This window comes from Sapajus apella, unplaced genomic scaffold (assembly GCF_009761245.1).
Source record: "Sapajus apella isolate SASKATOON/1434 unplaced genomic scaffold, GSC_monkey_1.0 scaffold25, whole genome shotgun sequence".
Classification (NCBI taxonomy): domain Eukaryota; kingdom Metazoa; phylum Chordata; class Mammalia; order Primates; family Cebidae; genus Sapajus; species Sapajus apella.
In genome coordinates, this window is record NW_022436965.1 from 16,017,581 (window position 1) to 16,041,110 (window position 23,530).

The 23,530-nt window shown below is 36.3% G+C and overlaps 1 protein-coding gene across 4 annotated transcripts in view; it reads right to left on the bottom strand.

Annotated features, from left to right (window-relative positions):
• Positions 1-23,530, bottom strand: part of RABGAP1L (RAB GTPase activating protein 1 like) — a 718,780-nt gene that overhangs the window by 594,224 nt on the left and 101,026 nt on the right. For all 4 annotated transcript variants that reach the window (XM_032291661.1, XM_032291664.1, XM_032291663.1 and 1 more), the window contains 3 exons: positions 20,692-20,794; positions 16,697-16,863; positions 1,931-2,072 (listed from right to left, as the gene is read on the bottom strand). In XM_032291661.1, the coding sequence (XP_032147552.1) occupies positions 1,931-2,072; positions 16,697-16,863; positions 20,692-20,794 (412 nt within the window). The remainder of the gene's footprint in view (positions 1-1,930; positions 2,073-16,696; positions 16,864-20,691; positions 20,795-23,530) is intronic.

Genomic DNA, 23,530 nt, shown 5'->3' on the forward strand with positions numbered 1-23,530 from the left:
CCTCTTTGTGGTTCTTCTTCATGAAGAGCAGCTCCTCCTTGAGAGCCTTGACCTCTGTCTCCAGCTGCAGCCAAGTGACACTGGTGTCACCAACGACCTTGCGGAGCCCATGGATGTTGCTCTCTACAGGCTGGTGCATGGCCAGCTCTGTCTCATACTTGACTCTAAAGTTATCAGCAGCAAGACAGGCATTGTCAATCTGTAGGACAATGCAAGCATCGTCCACAGTATTTGCGAAGATCTGAGCCCTCAGGTCCTCAGTGGTCTTGATGTAATGGCTCCAGTCTCTGACCTGGGGTCCCTTCTCCAGGTGCTCCCAGATTTTGCTCTCCAGCCTCCAATTCCCAGTCTCCTCATTCTGTCCAGTAGGAGGCCAGGCGGTTGTTCAGGCTTTGCATGGTCTTATTCCCGCCAAACCCCTGGCCATCCCCATGGCCAGGCCTCCGGACCCCATGCCACCCCAAAGCTAGTGGATAGGACACAGAGATGTGGGAATCAGAGCCTCCGGTGCCTGCACAGACACTAGCCACGCTGCTGACTAGCTGAGTGCCATAGCTGGGTGCCTGGGTGGAGAAGGTGGAGCGAATGGTGAAGCTCATGCTGCCCGGGGAGGAGAGTGAGAGGACAGGACTCAGGCTTTGCCGATGACCAAAAGTGAGTTGTTTTTATGTTTCAGTTAATGGGCTAACTAGACAGAATAATGTCACAGTTACAAGTACATCTTAAAGTCAGATAGTCTGGACTCAGATCTCAGCTTTCTTACTTTGAACTGAGTGAGCCTAGCAAGTGATTATGCTCTCTGTGTCTCAGTTTCTCATCCTTAAAACCAAGTTAATAAGAGTATTCATAGGATTGTAAGACTTAAATAAGTTAACACATTGGAAATACTTGAAATATTCTTAGCATATAGTAAGCAGTAAATAAATATTAGCTAAAAATAACTTATGTTTATGACAATCAAAGAAAAAAATAGTTTCACACAGAAGAAAGACTGGGTATTCTAAGATGCTTTTTTCAAAGATAATAAAAATTAGGAAATTTACTATTAATACACCCTACCATAAAAGCACATAATACAAGGATTTAAAGTAAACATCGGTCATTTAGCTCTAGTTCCAATAAAAAGAGTATTGAGCACAGAGCCAAATGATATATGCCTTTTGTGAGGTCAATTACCTCTCAGCAACAACCATGTAGTAAATAGACTACATACCCCCCTATTTCCAAAAAAGTAGTGGTAAGGGGTGCAGCAACAACAAAAAACAAGTCAGAACTGAATAATGTCAAATGAGAAATAGGACACAACAAAACAAACATGAAAATTCTAAAATCACATGAGATCATTTGAAACTTCTCATTAGACACTTCAAAACTAATTGAGGCCAGACGCAGTGGCTCACACCTGTAATCCCAGCACTTTGGGAGGCCAAGGTGGGTGGATTACTTGAGGTCAAGAGTTCGAGTCAAGCCTGGCCAACATAACGAAACCCTGTCTCCACTAAAAATACAAAAAAATTAGCCAGGCATGGTGGCGCATACCTGTGTTCAACTACTGGGGAGGCTGAGGCGGGAGAATTGTTTGAACCTGGGAGACAGAGGCTGCAGTGAGCCGAGATCATACAACTGCACTTCAGCCTGGGAGACAGGAGACTGTCTCAAAAAATAAAAAATAAAATAATTGAAATAAAATAAAAAACAAAAACAGCAAAGTTATGCTGTCAAATTTAAATGGTTACATAAGTGGCACTAGGGACTATGCAACTTAGGAACCAAATGAACCAAACACTCTTCTGCATCCAGCAGACTCCAGCCTAAGGGTAACAGGTTAGGAATAACCATCACTTCTCCCTGCAACACACACACCTCCTCTGAAGATTATAAGTAAGGTAGCTATGTAGACAAAAGAAATTGAGTAAGTTCAACTTCTTACCCTCTTCTGCTTCATCATCCTGGGGTGACATTGGACCCCCTCCACTAGTAGGGGTGACTGGTTCCTCCTTGTCAGACTCTCGCTGTAGACTCACCACCTCATATATTGCATCTCCAGCATTGGTATGGCCTTTTCCCTCAGACTGAGAAAGATATAACAATATATTTAAGTACTAGAAGTTTGAAGGAAACACTGAAAGATAGCATTTAAATAGTTCATTCAAAAGAGCTGCAATGAAGAATGGCATGTCACAGGAGGTTCAGAAAACTTTTAAGATGCATTGTCCTTCACAGGATATTCTAAATTTATATTCCTACAGTATTATTTTTAACTAATACAATGAAAGCTACTAATTATTTTGAGAGAACTTAATTTCTCTTCATCAGAAAAATCTAAGCCACCACAGGTTCTAGGACAGACAGATAAGCAAGCGATGCTAGACTCTTAGAACTGACTACCTTACACAAAACTAAAGTATATAGCTCGAAGAATTTTTACAAGTATATATGGTTGGGGAACCACACCCATACCAATATGACTTCCTGTATTATACCCATCCCTGATAGGTAGTCACAGATATATTTGTTATATTTTTTGTTACAGATATATTAGTTATATGTATGAAAAATATATATGTGGGTTACATATGTAAATATATATATGGATTTAATTGCTAATCAAATCATAAATTATACATATATTAGCAAATCAAATCCAGTTATATATGTATACATAAAACAATTTCAAATAAATATATATTCAAATATATTTCAAATCAAATACATATAAACCAAATTACAAATTTTATACAAACACATATAAAACAACACATCACAACCCATAGGGTTTAGTTGGGGAATGTAAAGCTGGTTGAACATTGGAAAAATCAATCAACAATATCCACTATATTAATAGACCAAAGAAGTAAGACCATATGTTCATATCAATTACTGTCATATCAAACTAAAGGGCACTTGAGAAAAATGAGCATTCATTCATGTTAAAAATGTTCATTAAACTAATAATAATACAAGGAAGCTTCCTCAACCTGATATAGAGTATCTAAGAAAAACCTACACTAACACTATGTTTAAAGGTGAAAGGCTGAATGAGATGGAGAAAGAAGGAAGAACGTCCATTGTCACCACTCTAATTCAACATCCCATGGAAGTCCTGTCCAGTGCATTACAGCAAGAAAAAGTATACAGATTGGAAATAAAACTATTCTTACTTACAAACAATATAATTGTCTTTCTCAGAAGTTGACAAATGTTTTTTTATAAACAACTCAACTCTGCTGTTGTAGTACGAAATTGTACAATAGTGGTAAAATATTTCATCTGCACTTAGTTTCCTATACAAGCAGAATCTGAACTATTTTGATCGCATATAGAATCTAAAATATTGCAACTAGAAACTGAGTTTCAAATACAGTACATTAAAAAACACTTTGTTCCCAATATTCACATATTTTAGATAACTAAACAATCAATCTGTATTTGTAAAGAAAATTGCCTGGTTCATATTAGCATTCACTACAGCTTAGCAACATGTAAACACATATTAGGAGCTCAATAAATATGGGTTGACTAAGTCACGTTACAAGATTCATCACAGTTATGCAAATGAACTCTAAAACCTTTTCAACATGGCATGCCATTATCAAATATTAAATACAAAGTACAATATGCTGATATCTCTATAAATTCTCTAAAGTGACAAGTCTCAATATCTGCTATAAATGAGGAAATCAGATCTGAGCCTTTTATATTTTAAACACTAATGCCTAATCCTTAGGGCAGGATTTAGGAATCTGGATTTTTTTTTTTTAAGGGTCACAAGTTATTCTAATACAAAGCTGAACTGAGAACTGTTGCCTAGAAGACCTGCTATTTTCAACAAGAATGTCTATATAAAACACATAACAAAATCAAATATTCTCACTAAGCGGCAGATACATAAAATCACTTCAAAAAAATACATTTCCAAGCAGTTTCTATTTACCTCTGCAGAGGTGACAGTAAAGAACACCAATGCTAATCAGAAGTACTAAATTTAAAAAAAAAAAATGCCCTCTACAGATTATTTTCCCACAACTTTATAAGTACTCCACAACCTTGTTAATTTTCATCTTTCTGCAATTAGAACACTTATTCTTACTACCCAGTTACTTTTGGTTATTTATTGACTGATCATACTTTGATTTAAATAGGTTTAAACCAACATGCATCTTCAAATGGGAATCGTCCTTTTATTCTTTTTAATTCTAATAGTTGATTAAAAGTTTGTCTCCAACTTACAGAAATGTCAGGCACTCAAAAGCAAAGAAGAAATCTGGAGGAGAGGGCAAGAAAACATTTGATATTTTAATACCAAACCTACATTTAGCATAGATCAAAAAAGTAGCTCTCTTCCCTGTACTGAAAGTCAAGTCACAGAAACTTCTGAGAACAACTAACCTCCTGTCCTGGCCTGAAGACTATCCTTTTCTTATAGGCAAGCCTCTTTCCTCCAAACTATCTCTTATCTGAAAACCAAAAACAGAGAGTTGGCATTTGGAGAACAGATTTAACAAGAGAAAAGTTTCTCCTCCCCCTTAACTCTTCAGGTGAAGTACCACTTCGTGTCTTTTTACCATTACGGCTCTTCTCAATTCATTCTAACTTTCCCTCCTCTCTTGTTTCTTGAGACCTCTCTCTTTTCTGAATCCAAATTCTATTCCAAGCCAGATACAAAAAGCAAGTAAAGTACTTAGAAAAATGCTCAGCACACAGGAAGTGCTACAGACGTGTTATTTCTTGTTATCATTTTGTGCTGTCAATGTAACACTATAAGGCATGAGTGAGTCTAACCTATAGTACAATATGCAAGTAATGTTCAGGAATAATGAAACAGAAAAAGTGGCTTCTGTGTCCTAGTCTAGTGCTACTCTGGAAATTCTCCAAAAATAATTACTATGGTAATAATAATAAGGATAGCAAGAATTCAACCCTAACAACAATCCAAGCTTGTCCATTATCTTAGAACTTTTACATTAGCTATTCCTTCCCTGGATCTTCATATTGACAGTGGCAGAAGGCAGACAAATCCTATGCAGACAGGGGCAGGTCCCCAGTAAAACCCAACCTTCAAGTCAAAAGACAGTTTAAAGCCTGAAAGCCAAGCTACCAGTCAAATCCACAAACTTGACTGAGAATCTGTCTTCCCATTTGGCACACTTTCCACTGACTGATCCCCAGCCTTCACCTATTTCACATATAGCTATGCTTCCCTAATTGACTTTTTACACTGTCATGCCCAACTTTGAGTGGTGCCTTTGTTTTAACCTTTTTGCATACTCACAAACCACTCACCATTCTGAGCCCATAAAAGCCTGGACCCAGCCACAATGGGAGAGAGGCTATCTGACATTGAGTGGAGGCCACCCTGCATCCCCTCTCTGCTGAGATCTGTTTCAATACTCAATTAAATTATTCTCCACCTTCCTCACTCTTCAATTCTCAACATGATCCTATTCTTCTTGGACATGGGACAAGAGCTCAGGACCCACCAAAAGTGGGTACACAGAAGGCTGTACACTGCGGCCCTCTGCCCTCTGCTGGCAGAGGACAACTGACCCACACAACAGAAAGCAGCAGTAGGGCTGAGCCAGGCCTGCAGCCACAGACCAAAGTGGGGCAAGGGGCTGATTAGCATGCTGTAACACCCGCTGAGGGGCTTCAGAGTCATGGGCATCACTGCCTAGGCACCACCACATTCCCCTTGTCTGAGCGTCAGAGACCACCACTGGAGTGGCTTGAAACATGCCTAGTCCAGCCACAAGCACCACACAAAGCCTACTTCTGTGTCAGCACTTGGAACAATTGGCCACACCCAACACTTGCTCGCTCACACCCACACTACAATCAGGGGCCAAACACAGAGTCATAGTGGCCATGGGATCGATGACCGACTGCAGGCTGGGCACAAACTAGCAGGCCAAGTGAATGGAGCATCTCCTGTGGTGAACCCAGGCCCAGCAAGGCCTGGGCAGGGGCACTGCTAGCCAGAGGTCTCCAACTGCCAAAGTGACCAAGAAAAATCCTGTCACTATGGTGAGCTCCTTCTTGTCATTCAGTTCTCAGACATTTATTTATTTATTTGAGACAAAGTCTCACTCTGTCGCCCAGACTGGAGTGCAGTGGTGCGATCTTGGCTCACTGTAACCTCTGCCTCCCAGATTCAAGCAATTTTCTGCCTCAGCCTCCAGCGTAGCTGGGATTACAGGCACCTGCCACCATGCCCAGCTAATTTTGGTATTTTTAGTAGAGATGGGATTTCACCATCTTGGCCAGGCTGGTCTTGAACTCCACCCACCTTGGTCTCCCAAAGTGCTGGGATTGCAGGCATGAGCTACCGCACCCAGCCCAGTTCTCAGACATTTAAATGTCACTAACTCAGACAGGTCTTCCTCCACTTCCCAATCTAAAACATCCACCCACTCATCGTATCACTGATATTCCCTACTATTTTATCATTTGTTTGCCTGAATGTCTGTCTCCTCCTTGTAAGCTCCATGAAGCAGGGACCTAAACTGCAGCCTTTACCACTATATCCCCCAATGTCTACAAAAAGTAATTTATCACAGAGTAGACACATAATGTTTATTAAGTGAATAAATAAGTAAATGAGCAAACAGCTCTATATGGTAGATGTTATTATTTCCTTTTTATACATGAAGAAGCAGAGACCCAAAGACACAACCATCAAATGGTAGAATGGGGAACTAGCCAGATGTCTAGTATCAGAATCAAATCATTAATATTTTGGCTTACCTTTTGTGTCACTTTAGTCTACAAAGTGATAACACAGACATTATCTTATGTGCTAACATATATTCTGCTCTCGATTTCTGCAGGGCCCAGAAAATGACTCAAAAATTTCCTCAAAGATACTTCTTTTAACTATCACTTTGTGTCATTCTACTGTAGTGGTTCCTCCCACAGAATATGCACAATGCTGTGGCGATAAAGAGAAATAACCACAGCATTGTGCATAGCATATTCTCTTCATGTGACATTTATCATATGCTCCCTTGTATAATGGTAATTTTTATAAATTTCCCTATTAATATGAGGTCACACAGATCCTTTGAAGGATTATATTTTAATCATCACATCCTCACTATGGCCACTACCATACCACAGATGCCAGAAATAAGCCTGTACTCTTTGAATTAATATAACTATAACAATCATAGAATTATTTGTGCTAAAAACTTTTAATGTAGCTCGCTAATTCAAATGTCACAGAATTTTAGAAATGAAAAAAACTTCAGTAATACTATTAACCTACATTTTTATTTTAAAATAAGAAAACTAAGGATTAGAAAGATGAAATGACTCCTACTAGGACTTAGTTTTTTATTAGCTATTGAGAACCAGCCTCATCTGACATACTTATTTTATATATAAGTTCAAAACACTTATTTCCTGTCCTAAATACAAATATGTGACACTCATTACATATATAAATTGGTATAGGTGATTCCTTTTAAACAAATGTAAAATACAGTATGTCTTTTCAGGACAGTTACTTCAATAATTAGATACAAATTAATTTTTTAATTATTAGAGTTGAAAAATATCCACAATAAGCAGCCATATATTTTTCAGAAAATTTGTTCGTGATAACCAAATGTGCTAATAGAAATTATTTAAGACTTACTAATTCTAACATATGCTTTCTATCTCAAGAAATGTCAATCTACATTAAAATATGCCATGCCAGCCTCAAAATGCTTTAGATTTCCTAATCATATGTAAATAACACTGTTTACTATTACCTTGAAAATAAATACCACATAAGCATTTTTCTTTCGTAACATTTTTTCTATAATTGCCTCAAATTGTTCTTTGTAGTGTTTTACCTATCTAAAATAAGAATTCAAGAGCCAACCCCCTACATATTTTCACTGCTCTTGACTCAGTCGACCCCTTGAGAATTTAACTGTTTTACAATAAATTAATCGAATCATCTGCTCCTATTTTTCCTGATACTTTCTATTCTCATAGATGTCCAATTATGAAATAAAAAATAAGTTTTGAATTTTCCAAGCTCCTATCTCTATGCATCCACTCCTTCATGCCGAAAATAGCTATAGTGTGATCAGTTTTTCTTACATTCTGGCACCATCACAAAATATAAAACAATTTTATGAAGAACACCACACTTTATGAAGAACTGATTTCAAAATGTTGAATGCATATTATAAGAGTAATACTATAGTTTTAAAAACAAGAATATTCTCTGGACCCAAAGAAAGTTTACCTATGAACCAGAATTTCATCACTAAATATCAATTATATTGGGTATAATGGGGGAAGATAGCCAAGTGTCTTCCGCCCCCACTCCACTCCCATACCTGAATAGAGCTATTTGTCACATACTCTTCACGTACTGATAAGTCTATTGTTTTTGTTACATATTCAACACAGTAAAATAATACAAATCTTTAGATAGTGGGTTAGGCCTCTCTCATGGGCCGTGGTAGTGCTTTCTTGAACTTTACCAAAGAAAAACAAGAGAGAGAAATACTGATATTTAATGAAAAAAATCCCAAGTCACTGTCCTTACCATCTTGCTTTGCTGAAAAAATGGCATACTACTCTTTAAACGCATTGCAAAAGAGTATATGTAAGCAAAGATTCTCTCTGGTTTTCAATTTCAGATTTTTAAATGCTAATTTTTCAGAATCAATCCTATTCTGTACACGTTTTTGATGAAAGCCATAATAAAACCCTATTTTCCCTTCGGTACTTGAAGGACATACTGTTATATTGTTCTGTTTCCTTTGATGCAGGCTTATGATTACAACCATGATGGGGTTTAGGACACACCACTCCAAAATATGGCAACTTGGCATTTGAGTAAACCAGAAGTAGCGAAGTCACTCTCATCTTCCCCTCGCCTCTTTTCCCTTGAAGCAGGTCATAAAATCTAGCCAACCTTCCACAGAAAGCATAAAATTTTCATTCCAGAAGCACCCTTCCTACACTCAAAAGAAACAAACATCCTTATCCTTGAAGCTACAATAATGCCAAGAAGACTCTGAACAAACCTTGCCCCCCATATTTTTGCCATTAGATTATAGATTATGAAGAACAAAGAGATTTTATAATGTTGAACAAATATACTAAAAGTAATACTATAGCCTTAAAAGCAAGAATATTCAGAGAATATTCTTAGAAATTTTACCTAAAGTTTACCTGGAAAATCACCAGAATCTCATCATTAAACACCAGTTACGTCTAATCACACTTCCACATTACTGTCTACTCTTCATCAAATCTAAGCATAAAAATAGTTTTCCCTGTTTCTTTGTGTTTTCACATATGAAGGTTCCTATTGAGACAGCCAGGTGGCAGGGGATGCCCAGAAAAACTCCGGTCAGAATGTGCACTGGGGTGGAATCTTGAGAAGTTCCTAATGTTTGCAGTGGGAGGAGCCTGGCCTCTCCTCTTCCTGTGTGGAATCTAGAATTCAAACTGCAGGTGGGAAGTGCTTTAGCAGGGACTCTGGCCTAGTGACAGTCCCTGGTTCCCACTTTTCTGCCTTTTCACCCGATAAAACCCTACTTCTCTCACCCTTCAAACCATCTGTAAACTTGGAGTTCCCCATATAACCCCATATAAGCAGAGTGTTCCTCGAACATCAGGATCACACATTACTGAATTTTACGAGCCAAGAGCCTATTGTCTTAAAAGGGTATGGTTAAGTACAGTGTCAATGTTTCCTATGTTACAAGTCCTTAGATTTTCCTTATAAACTCTTCATATAATATATAACCAATTTAAATAGTGATATCAATAGTCAAGATGGTGCAAGTAAGGAAAAACCAACTGTAAGTAGAATATAATTTAAAAAAAAAACCAGTGCTCATGAAGAAAAGTTTTCAGGGAAAAAAAAATCCTAATTTTAGGTATTAGACTACCATAATTTTCCATTTCCCATAAACATTCATGTGTAAGTTTCAGGGTCAAACTGCTTAGATTCAATTCCTGGTCTACCACCTAATAACCTTCCTGTGCGTAAGTACAAATCCAGAAAACGGAGGTAATAATGGCACTTATACTCCAATAGGTTTACTGAAGATTACACAAATTAATCCATGTAAAGTACGTAGAAGAGGGTATGGTATATAGTGAACTAATTAAAAAATAATTAGCAGTGGCTATTACTACTATTTCTTACAGCAATAGTCATAGAAATTATTGATCTACTGAGTAAAGATCACAGAAAAACTTTATTATAGAGCTTGACATAATTGACATTTATAGGATGCTCCACTCAACAACTGTAGAGCACACATCCTTTACAAGTCCTTTTGAAAAATTCACCACAACAGACCATATGCTGAGTCATAAAATAAGTCTAAACAGTTTAAAAGAATTCAAATCATATAGAGTATACTATGTGACCAAAATGAAACTAAATCAGAAGTCAATAGCAAAAAAAAAAAAATTAATAATAACTAGAAAATCTAAAAAAGTTGGAAAATCAAACAATATGCTTCTAAATTACCCATACAGCATAAAAGAAATAACAAGGGAAGTTAGAAAATATTTCAAATACACTTAAAATGAAGACACAATATATCAAGGTTCATGGAATGCAGCTAAAGCAGTGGTTAGAGGAAAGGTTGAAACCTTAGAAATGAAAAGGTATTAGAAAAAAAGCAGAAAAAAAAATGTTCAGGTGGGTGTAGTGGCCCGCACCTGTACTCCTAGCACTTTGGGAGGCCAAGGTAGGACAATCACTTGAGCCCAAAAGTTCGAGACCAGCCTGAGCAACATAGCAAGACCCCATCCGTACAAAAATAAAATGACAAGCATGATGGCATGTACCTGTAGTCCTAGCTACTCAGGAGGATGAGATGGGAGACTCACTTGAGCCCAGGAGTTGGACACTACAGTGAGCTATGGTCATGCCACTGCACTCCAACCTTGGTGATGGAGCAAGACTCTGTCTCTAATAACAATAATAATAGGCCGGGCGCAGTGGCTCAAGCCTGTAATCCCAGCACTTCGGGAGGCCGAGGCGGGTGGATCACGAGGTCAAGAGATGGAGACCATCCTGGTCAACATGGTGACACCCCGTCTCTACTAAAAATACAAAAAATTAGCTGGGCATGGTGGCGCGTGCCTGTAATCCCAGCTACTCAGGAGGCTGAGGCAGGAGAATTGCCTGAACCCAGGAGGCGGAGCTTGCGGTGAGCTGAGATCACGCCATTGCACTCCAGCCTGGGTAACAAGAGCGAAACTCCATCTCAAAAAAAAAAATAATAATAATAATAATAATAATAAATGATCTAATTTTCACATGAAGCTACAAAAAGAAATACAAGTGAAACTAAAGCAGGGAAAATAATGGAACAATAAACAGAAGAGAAAACAGAAAAAAAAAAAATAAGAAAATCAAATCTGGCTCCTTGAGGGGAAAAAGTCAATAAGTTGTGGACTTCTACCTAGGCTGATTAAAACAAAGGGAGAAAACAAATAAATTAACCAATGCCAGGAATAAAAGAAGATCCTACAAATCCTATAGATGTTAAAAAAAATAAGGCAATATTTTAAGCAATAGGCTAGATAAAATTGAAAAATTCCTTGAAAGACAAATCACCATTTCAAGAAATTTAAATAATAATAAATGGATGGACAGGTGCAGCGGCTCATGCCTATAATCCCAGCACTTTGGAAGGCTGAGGCGGGTGGATCATGAGGTCAGGAGTTCAAGACCAGCCTGACCAATATGGTGAAACCCCATCTCTATTAAAAGTACAAAAATTGCCCTGGCATGGTGGCACATGCCTATAGTCCCACCTACTCTGGAGGCTGAGGCAGGAGAATCACTTGAACCTGAGAGGTGGGGGTTGCAGTGAGCCAAGATCATGCCACTGCACTCCAGCCTGGGCAACAGAGCAAGACTCCGTCTCAAAACAATAAATAAATGCAATAAATCCAATATCTACTAAATAAAGCATATTCATAATTTAAAAAGCTTCCCACAAAGTAAACTACAGGCCCAGATGGTTTCATTGGTGAACTCTATCCAACAACTAAGGAAGAAATAATACAAATCTTATAAAAATTCTCCCAGCAAATATAGGAAGAAACAATTTCCAACTCATTTTTTTTTTGGGCACAAGACAAGATGAATACTAAAATCCAACAAAGACATTATAAGAAAACTATAAACGAGTATGTCTGATAAAAATAGACATAAAAATTATTTTAAAAGATATATAGAGTGATATATAAAAAGAATACCATATGACCAAAGGAGACTTAACCAAAGGAATGCAAGGTTGGCTTAATATTTTAAATATATATATATAATTCAATATATGGATAAGAAAAAAATGGGGAAAAAACCCAATAGGTGCAGAAAAACATTTGATAAAGTCCCAACACAGTTCACGGGGCGGGGGGGTGGGGAACTAAGCACGACAAGAAAAAGAATGTATAGGCATTCAGATTGGAATGATTCAGACGACATGATCATATATAGAGAAAGCATTAAGAATCTAGAAAAGAGCTGGGCAGTGTCTCATGCCTATAATTCCAGCACTTTAAAAGGCTGCAGTGGGAGGTTTGCTTGAGTCCAGGAGTTTAAGACCAGCCTGGGCAACATGGCAAGACCCCATCGCTACAAAAAAATTAAAACCTAGCCAGGTGTGGTGGCGTATGCCTGTAGTGCCAGCTACTTGGGAGGCTGAAGTAGAAGGATTGCTTGAGCCCAACAGGTAAGGGCTGCAGTGAGCTATAAGTATGACACTGTACTCTTCCCTGGGCAACAGACCAATACCTTGTCTCCTTGTCACAAAAAAAAAAAAATCTAGAAAAGCTTCAAAAACAAGTTAATTTTAGCAAGGTTGCAGGAAATATGGCTAATTTACAAAAATCAATAGTTTTTATATATTCTAAAAATAAAAAAAATTAAAATTAAAATTTGAAGAATGCAACTTATAGTAATATCAAAAACATGTGTGTTCTGGGGAATTACATCAACAAAATGGCAGAATAGGAGGCCCCAAGCTCTAGAACCCATCACAGAAATACCAACTACCAACTATCCACATATAAGAACATCTTTGCAACAATTCCAGAAGCACAAAACTTAGAAAAGTTGTATTGGAAGTATAAGTGGAACAATTTCAATGTGATCATGTTGCCACGACCCCAGGCCAGCACAGTCTCATGCCAAGAGAGATGTGCTGAGTCTATGGTTTTGCCAGCAGACCAAAAAACAGCATACGGTGAACATCTAGCTTCCCCAATATTCCAGGATGCTTCCCAAAAGGCCAAATTCTGTCTCTTCTTCTACAGAATACTGAGAAATTGTCAGGACAAGACCACATGCAACAAGCACATGTATCTTGGCAAGGCACCACATCCTGCTGACAGCTTCACCTGACAAGGAGTCCAGGCAGCAGCTCCTCCCACCTGCAGAGCAATCCTGGCACCCAGTCTGGCCAGGGAGTATAGTTGGAAGTACTGTGTGGCTGGGTTTCCCAGTCAGCTATCCAGTCCAGCTGCAGAGCACAGCTGGCAACCATGCCCAGACAGGGAACCAAGCCAGCAGCCCTAAGTATAACCTGCAGTCCCACCCAACAAGGGAGCCTAGCCAATAACTACATCAAATAGTGAGGAGCAGCCTCCAGCCCCAACCAAGTAGGGAGTCCAACCAGTAGCCCCACCTGACTGTAACACCATCCAGCTGTAAAGCCTAGCCAACAACCCTGACCAACTGTGGGGCACAACCTGCAGCCCCACCTAACCAGAGGCAATTACAAAGCCCATCCAACAGTCCTACTTGACCTCAGATACCAGTCAGTGGGCCTGCCCAACCATGGAGTTCCACCAAACCTTAGAGCAATGGCAGCAGCCCCACCAGATCAGAGACCCCAGCCTCACTTGCTTGCATATGCTACCAGCTGGCCCATCCAGAAGCTCAGGCTTAGCAGACTAATAAAGGTCCTTCCTTGGCCAAAATGAACATGTAAAGGCTGGAAGAGGTGATCACTTCCTAAATTGTGCAGACACTAATACAATGCTATGCAGATCACAAAGCATCAGGGAAACATGATACAACTAATGGAAACTAATAAAGCTATAATAACTGACCCTAAATAAATGAAGATATGAAACTAACAATGTATTTAGAATAATCCGTTTAAAAATCAGGGAACTACAAGAAAACACAGACAACTAAACTAATTAGGAAAACAATACATCTAATGGTGATTATTCATGTGTATAAACTTGTCGAAACTCATCAAAATGTACTATTAAATGGGTACATTTAACTGTATGCTAACTATCTCAATAAAGTTGATTTAGAAAAGAACTCTGAATGTGGACTCCAAAGTTTCACATGATCAGGGTCCTAGTTTCCTCTCATCATCAATTATTGTGCTTCCCAGTCTTTTTAGTTCTCTGGGCATTTATACTTGCCTTTTTCCCACTTACACCTAATTAACGTCTATTCCTGTTAGATCTCGGGTCAAACAACTTTCTCCAGTTTACTTTCCCAGCTTCTGTTTCCATCCTCTTGTTAAGTGCTCTTTTTGCTCCCAGTAATTGGAAAATGAATGAAAATGAAATGCCATTTGGCCCTGAGTGACACTAAACAGGAACAAAACAGACCTTCCTACACCCCCAATGCTCACACATAAAGTCCTGCTATATTTGAGAGAAGAAAGCTACCAAGAAAAAATAGTTTGGGAACAGGCCATCTCATCTACTTTGGTATTGCCCCCAGGAGTCTGGTCTAAACCTGTTTGGGTATAGGGCAAGTTCTGGTTTCATTCAGTAAGTCCAATACTCTCAGAATGAAAGAAAAGTTCTAGGTGTCTAAATCACTTAAAACTGAAATCAATGCATTCTCTCTTTATTTCTTTAAAGTAGTAATGGTCTAGACCCATGTTTTCAAAGGTAACTTAGAATCACATTAGGTGCTCACCTAATTCCTTCTTTATACCAACGTTCTATAGTTTAGACCAACATCTCTAGATTACCAACAACCATCCCAAACCAACCCACTCTTTGGAGCTGCAGAAAGAAGCTAGTCTGGGCTTACAGCAGCATAGTCTGGTTAAGGTAAGGAGTTGTAGTCTCAGATCTTGCAATAATTACTTGCATGAATTTTAACAATTACTTTAACTTCTCTCTCTCTTTCTCTCCATATATATATATATACACACACACACACACACACACATATATTTAATGAATAATATATGTAAATGAACTAATATATATTTATATATATATAAATGAACTAATGATCTTGGGAACTAATTTTATATATATATAGAGAGAGAGAGAAGTTAAAGTAATTGTTAAAATTCCTGTAATTATTGCAAGTAATTATATATACAGATGAACTAATGATCTTAAGAATTAATGATATATATAGATAGATAATAAATATAGATCTAGACATATAGAGAGAGAGACAGACACACAGATAAAAGTACTAGAACTGGGAAAAACCTAACTTTTTCTCATATCTTTATAAGGTACAATTTACATTATAATAATTTATCATCATTAGAAGAATGGCAACTCACTTTCTATACAGCTCCTTTATTCATGATTATGCAACTATGAATAATTCTTTGGGTCAAAATGAAGAATTATTGGATAATCATAACGAGTAAGCTATTTAAAAAAAAAAGGAAGGACAGAAGGTTGGGGAGGAAGGAAGAGAGGGAAAAACTCTCATAATAAAATATTAAAAGATGCTCAGGAGACTGAAGTGTGAATATTGCTCATATAACCTTCATTAGCATATGCTATAAAAGCAGTTCACACAGTAATGAAAGGTGAGTCAAGTAACAGCCATAATAATTTTATGAAAGATTTTTTTAAAACCACAATAATTTCCAAGTACATAATATATGAAGACAAAATGAGCCATGGCAAGTTTTTTAATATAAAAATGAGTAAGAGGCTTCTATATTTGTTCCCTGTGCTGATGCCTGCTTTTATCACACAGCAGTTCCCATATTATCATATACGAAGCAGCAAGCATTTTAAAACTTGGGAGAATTGAAGTACTAACAAAAACAGCATATAAAAGATTTTCATTATTCTAACAGAACATTTTTATCCTGATTTTTAAAAACTGACACTATTAGAATTCAACTTATTTTTCATTGTTATCTGTTTCCTTCACTATAATACAAAAATTACATACTTTACTAACACTGGCTAATTTAAGGATATTATAGAAACCATAATTTTGTTCATTTAATATTAAAATAATTTTATAACCTCACTAAGTCCAACAAGATGTTCATATAAAGCTGTCTAATATTACAGGCAGAAATAACAATAGAAATTAGGTCTTTCTTGGAAACTTTTTCATTAAAATTTTATAAGCCTATGATATTTCTGTGCATTGCCTTTTTTATTTTAAGTAATTGTATGTAAAAGGCAAAAAAGTTATTTTATATGCAGAATCAATATTTCTGTTAAGAAGGTTTATGACATTACAGGTTTCTAGGGAAAAAGTATATAATTATTAAACTAGCTGGGTTTCTTTTTAGCTTATATTACCTAGATGTGAATTTTTCAGACACTCTATTGGTTGACTTCAAATATCATTTGATTTCTTTGAGGAATTGTATTGCTTTGCAACTTCAGGAATTATCTTGGCATTAAAGAAGAGGTGTGGAAAGAAAAATGTATGTTACCATATGAAGAGAAAAAAAGGTCCTACCTGTTTCAATCTCATGAAGAAAGTCTCTGTGAAAGTCTTTCTGCTGAAATACCAAAATCGCTCATTTGCAGGGTACACACGGACTACTGTCTCCAGGAGAAAGCGAACAGGCTCTACCACCTCTGTGACTACCATATCCACTGCCACAGTCATGTATACTCGTTTATCTGTAGTAGAAATTTTCAGGGTTTTATGCCAGTTTTATTATTCCTTGATTATTTTAAACAAAGTTTCCTCACTTATGAAAGAATTAAAGTTCTTTACAATTATAGTAACGTCTATGTTTATATTTAAATGTTATATTGACATTATGATTAAATAAGTATGCAAGTATTCTAAGCATGTTTCTTAGAAACTAATGATCCTAAGTGTACATTAATAAATTGCCTGACAATTTTTCTTTTTCCATTCCCCAAATTAGATTTTTAATATAAAAATAAATAAAATACAATAGTAAAGGATGTCTTTTACTCTAAAACTATCTGACTTCCCAAAGAACCTCTAGAAAATCACAGAGATTTTTCCCTTCATCTTGTAAAAAAGAAAATAGAAATTACTAGGTTTGTTTAATGAGTTGCATGGGAAGAACTGTCAAAAGAGACACTCGCCTTCTCTGTGTTAAACTTGTATACATAAAATGTGATTGAAAGCTGGGAATGATGGCTCACAACTGCAAAAAACTTTGGGAGGCCAAAGCAGGCAGATTACTTGAATCCAAGAGTTCGAGACCAGCCTGGGCAACATGGCAAAACCCCAACTCTACTAAAAATACAAAAAATTAGCTTGGCATGTTGGTGCACGCCTGTAGTCCCAGCTACTCAGGAGGCTGAGGTGGGAGAATCACCTGAGCTCAGGAAGTTGACACTGTAGTGAGCCGTGACTGCACCACTGCACTCCGGCCTGGGCAACCAGAGTGAGACTCAGTCTCAAAAAAACAAAAAAAAAAATGTTACTGATATAAATATTTCCATGCTGTATGCTTCAAGAAAAGTCTCCAGAGATTTTTCAGTACCCTCGTTGTTGTAATACATATTTACCCTTAGGAAAAATTAATCAAAGTTTCAAAGAAATAGTCCTGTGTAGTTTTCATATATATATATATGAATATACATATAAATATTCATGTATGTGTGTGAGTATATATACACATATATATGAGTCCTGACCAGTGCTTTTAGACAACAACAGTATGTTTTATCAGCCAAAATTCTAGTTATGATTTGAAATGTTTACTAGGCCACAGCCTTCCTTTAATTAGAATCTAGAATCTTCTAGGCCAGTGTCTATAGGTTTCTTCAGTTTCACTATGACGGGTTGAAACACGAATTTCATTTTATTTACTCTGCTTGATATTCATTGAGGTTTTTGTTTTTTGGTTTTTGTTTTGAGATGGAGTCTCGCTCTGTCACCCAGGTTGGAGTGCAATGGAGCAATCTTGGCTTACTGCAACTTCCGCCTCCAGGGCTCAAACAATTCTTCTGCCCTAGCCTCCCTCGGAGCTGGGATTATAGGCACCCACCACCACACCCAGCTAATTTTTAACATATTTTTATTAGAGACGGGGTTTCACCATGTTGTCCAGGCTGGTCTTGAACTCCTGACCTCAGGTGACCCGTCCACCTCAGCCTCCCAAAGTGCTGGGGTTACAAGTGTGAGCCACTGCACTTGACCTCATTGAGGTTTTTGAACCAATTGCCTGGTTATTTCATACCATTTTGTAATTTCCTCATTCCTTTATAAATATTTTTAAAACCTATTTGTCTACAAATTTTACTTATCTGTTAAAGGAAAGTCCAAATAACCAAGGCCATTATTAGAAGAAACCCTCAATAGTGTTTTTTAATATTATACAACATTTAGATTCATCAACTACTTATCTATCAATATCAAATTCAGTAACAATTTTATCACATTCTTACTAAATAGAGTCTTACTAAAAACACCTGCCAATTCAAGAAAAACTAAAATTTGCTAGACATTGTACTTGACCTGGAGAACCTTAGAGAAAGAAGTAAGAATAACACAAGACAGAATGTAACATTCAACTGAATCTTAGTGCAGTGGAAATATCCAAGGCTTTTCATCTCTCAGGGCCTCAACTTCTTCCATTAAAATCAAACTTTATTTGATAACAAATTATCTGAATAATGTGTAATTTCAAGGACATCATTTAGAAATTTTAAAGATCAGGGCAATATTTTTGTGTGGCATATGAAATAATTTTAAATTTAAAACATATACTTTGGATTGGAATAGTATACTATTATATCGTTTATTTTAATAAATATAGTTTATTAGTAATAAACTAATAAATTAAAATTTATTAGTTTATTAGTAATAAATTTTAAATTTATTTTAATTTATTAAAATTTTAATTTATTAGTTTATTACTAATTAACAAATAGTTTATTAAAATAAAGTATATAATAATATATTTTCTTTTATTTGTGGACCAAATGTATATTTTATTGCAAAATAAAATTAAACTAGGTGTTACATTAAAAACATGAAAACTTTTTATAACTTAATATGCAAAATTCTTATATTTTGTTCTTCAAAACTGTCAACTGGCTTATTTCTATCATTTTTGTGGCTTCTTTCTGAACAAGTATAAGAAAGAAGGTTACAGGTATTTGCATGCCTGCCTCCAGAAATAACAAATTGTGGGTGTAAAAATTATTTACTGTTAATAAATGGTAAGTTAAATTTTATATAATCTTTTCTTCTTTTTAGCCCTCATTTTTAGACACCTTAATATGTGATCAAATGCATGTGATTTACATAAATGGTGAATATTCTCTTCAGAAAATGAAAGAATTATCATTATAATGCTCTTTATTAATATATTATATTTTCATGTCAGTATTCATGAATGCTTCTTGTCATTAACCGAAAATCTACTGTGGGTATAAACTAAATAATATAAAATTAATGATAAAACAAACTGATCCATTATATTCTAAATACAAATTAATGGTCGAATGACGGTAAAGTATTTAGGATAGGAATATAACTCATTGGGTAGTTTAAAGGTAGATGACGAAGGAGCAAAAAAACATAGGCAATTAACAGCTATCTGGATAAAGTAAGAACAAGAAAACACAATGGAAAAATGACAAATATAACTAACATTTATATATTCTGTTCAATATTAGATATGATAAATAAAATAGAAAGGTAAAAAGCTAAGAAAAAACTATTTGCTACAATTGAAATCTTTACTATATATTACTAGCATCCCAAAGGCCAAAAGACTGGAGCCAATAATTAATAAATGAAAAACTATTAAGTAACTATAATACAAAAATAGTTAAAATAATAATTTTAAAATATTCAAAATTCCAAAATATTTCCTTTTCATCATATTCTTTAATATTTCTCTATCACTACTCTCCCCAAATGAAATAATTCTATAGTGGTTTATAAAAAACAAAGCCCAAATGCTTTCTCTATAATCTAATAAAATTAATTCAGACCAAGTGCAGTGGCTCACATCTGTAATCTCAGTGCCTTGGGAGGCAAGATCAGTCAAGGCCAAAGGTTCAAGACTAGCCTGGGCAACAAAGCATGACCCATTGCTACAAAAATAAAATTTAAAAAATAGCTATGCATGGTGGCACACACCTGTAGTTCTATTTAACAGCTACTCAGGAGGCTGAGATCGGAGGACTGCTTGAGCCCAAGAGTTTGAGGTTAAGTAAGCTATATAGCATACAGTGAGCCTGTACTCTACCCTGGGCAACAGGGTGAGACCCTGTCTCTTAAAATAATAACAATAACAAAATTCATATATCTTTTGGGGAGGATTCTTTTAAATGTGGAGATTTCCCCCATAGAAGCATAAAGTATAAAAATGAATCTCAAATTCTCAATAAAAAGAATATGTCCACTTTAAACAAGTTCCAAATTAAAAAAAAAAAAAAAAAAGACAAAACAACATTGTTCATAATATAAAATGTAAAGCAAATAATTAAGGAACTTTCAAGAAAAGTCACCTTTTGGGGTTTCCTCATTAAGTGCCAGAAATATTGGTGCATTGGGGTTCCACATGCCAGTGATAACATAAGCTCTCCCATCATAGCTCTTTCCCATGGATTCCTATAAAAATTCAAACAATATTTACTGATAAAAGACACATCAAGAAAATCACTACTTTTAATTATACCTACTTTAAGCAATCCAATTTATTAAAATTTGGATTTACATTCAAGCAAAAGCTTTATATTCATTGTAAATTCTTTTCATCCTACAAAAGCATTTCTTTAAATATTAAATTCTTCTACAGCTTTCTTCAAGCACAGTTTCTATTTAAAGACATGTACCCTTGGATAAAAGGTGGCATACACTTACATGGTGAATCACAAAAACATAATATTGTTACAAAGTTATATTTAACTCGATCTTGATGCCAACTGTCCAAATCTCATATACACATAAGGATGCATATAGTTTCTATTAAAACAAGGATATAGAACTAGCTAAAGACAGTTAAAATGAACTAATAGCTAATTGCAGCAGGGAAAGTTAATATTTTTCTTCTAATGTTCTAATTTTTAATAAATTCTTAAAATATTAATTTACTTTATAGCAATTAATACCTTTAAAATTAACACTTTTCTATATGTCAGATATTTGTATATTTTCTTACAATCGTAAATTAGTATCAGGAGACTAATTCTGGTTTGTAAGCAACACCCAAGTTTATTAACTCTCCCTCTACTGTTACACATACTCCCTCTTTCTTCCCTTCTCTCGTTCCTCTTCTTTTCCATTAAGACTTTACCAAGACAGCAACTCCCATAGCGAAAGCAAGGCTACTTGTAGCTTGTGTATATGTGTGTGGAGAGAGGAGGGGTAGAGGTTGTCCTATGAAAGAACAACACACATCATACAAGTATTTCCATATGCAAATGAACAGTATCTACAATGTTTCAATTTTTGTAGCAATTTCCTCAGATTACCAATAGAGACTGTTGAAAGGGTCAGACTAAAACAAAGAAAAACTTTTCTTTTTTCATTATTGCCCATTCACAGATGAATCCCCTATAAAATTGTGTCAGTCATTGGGTAATTACTATGTATATTTTTCTAGTGTATTACTAATATTTCACTAATCAGATTGTGTAGCTTGAGTGCAGGGACCATGCATTGCAGAGATGAAATACACTCAAGGTCATTTGTAAACCAAACCAACTCAGCAGCCCCAACACACTCATAAGTTAATGGTCTCTCTCCCCCTTCTACACGCACACACACACACACATACGCACACAGACACACACACCTCAGCAGCCCCAACACACTCATAAGTTAATGGTGTCTCTCCCCCCTCTATACACACACACACTCACACACACAAAACCAACTCAGCAGCCGCAACAAACTCATATGTTAGTCTCTTTCTCCCCTCTACACACAACACACACACACACACACACACAGAGACAGGTACACAGGCCACTATCCTCCATCTCTACTCCCTAATTAGGGCGCCATTTGGAACAGGAATGGGCATCTGACCCAAATAAAATTCAATCCATTTCAAGATCAGAACTTGTGCTGTGCTTTAGTGCTCAGAATCTCTTTCAATTAACAAATACCAAAGAAAGCGGGCAGTCACTAGTGGAAGCTAAAAGGTTTTCATGAGAAGTCAAGCCATGATAAGCCACATATAAGACAAAGTTATAAGATAACAAATATGAAGTAGGGAAAAAATATATAAAGAACAACACAGTATTAGAAAACTGTTAAGTGGTAAGAGAAATGGAGAAAACAAACATAAAAAATCCTTTAAAATTATAAATCATGCAGACAAAAAACAAAGGCAGATTATGAAAGACAGGAAGAGAGGGAGGGAGCAAGTATAAGACAAAATAGCAGAAAACATCATACATGTAAAACTGTTTCATCAAACTCTTATTTTTGCTTTTTTGTACAGTATAAGTATGCTAGATCACAATATAAAATGTATTTTTAACTGTGGGTACAGCTACTGGTCTAGTGTTAATATATGGCTAATTATAAAGACCCATGAACTTTCTGAGGAATCTCTAGGACTTTAAAATTTTAAATTGTGTTCCAATTCCAAGAAACCTGGTTCTACTGAGTTTTCTGCTTTTCTTAGTACCTTGCTGCTATGCTTTTCCCAGGTATCAATGACTGTGGATCAAAAATTATCATTTTTGGCTGGGTGCAGTGGCTCAGGCCTGTAATCCCAGCACGTTGGGAGGCCGACGCAGGTGGATCACCTGAGGTCAGGAGCTCAAGACCAGCCTGGCCAACGTGGCGAAACCTCATCTCTACAAAAAATAAAAAAATTAGCCAGGCATGGTAGCACACACCTGTAATCCCAACTACTAGGGAGACTGAGGCAGGATAATAGCTTGAACCCAGGAGGCAGAGGTTGCAGTGAGCCAAGATCACACCACTGCACTCCAGCCTGGGCAATAGAGAAAGATTCTCTGTCTCAAAAAAATAAAAAATAAAATCTCATTTTCTCATTCCTATACTATAAGTACCTTTACCAAAAATATTCTCATTATAGGAAAAATATGGAATATCTGTTACTTTTACTCTCCCCAAAAAAACTAATTTTGTGTGTACACACACAAACACACACACACAGAGTCACCTGTCGCTTAATGATAGGGATACATTCTAAGGTATGTGCTATTAAGTGATTTCTTTGTGCAAAAATACCATACTTACAAAAATCTAGATGGTATAGGGGCTACGCACCTAGCCTGTTGCTTCAAGGCTACAAACTTGTACAGCATGTTACTGTACCGAGCACTGTAGCAACTGTAATACCAAATTATTTGTGTACCTAAGCAC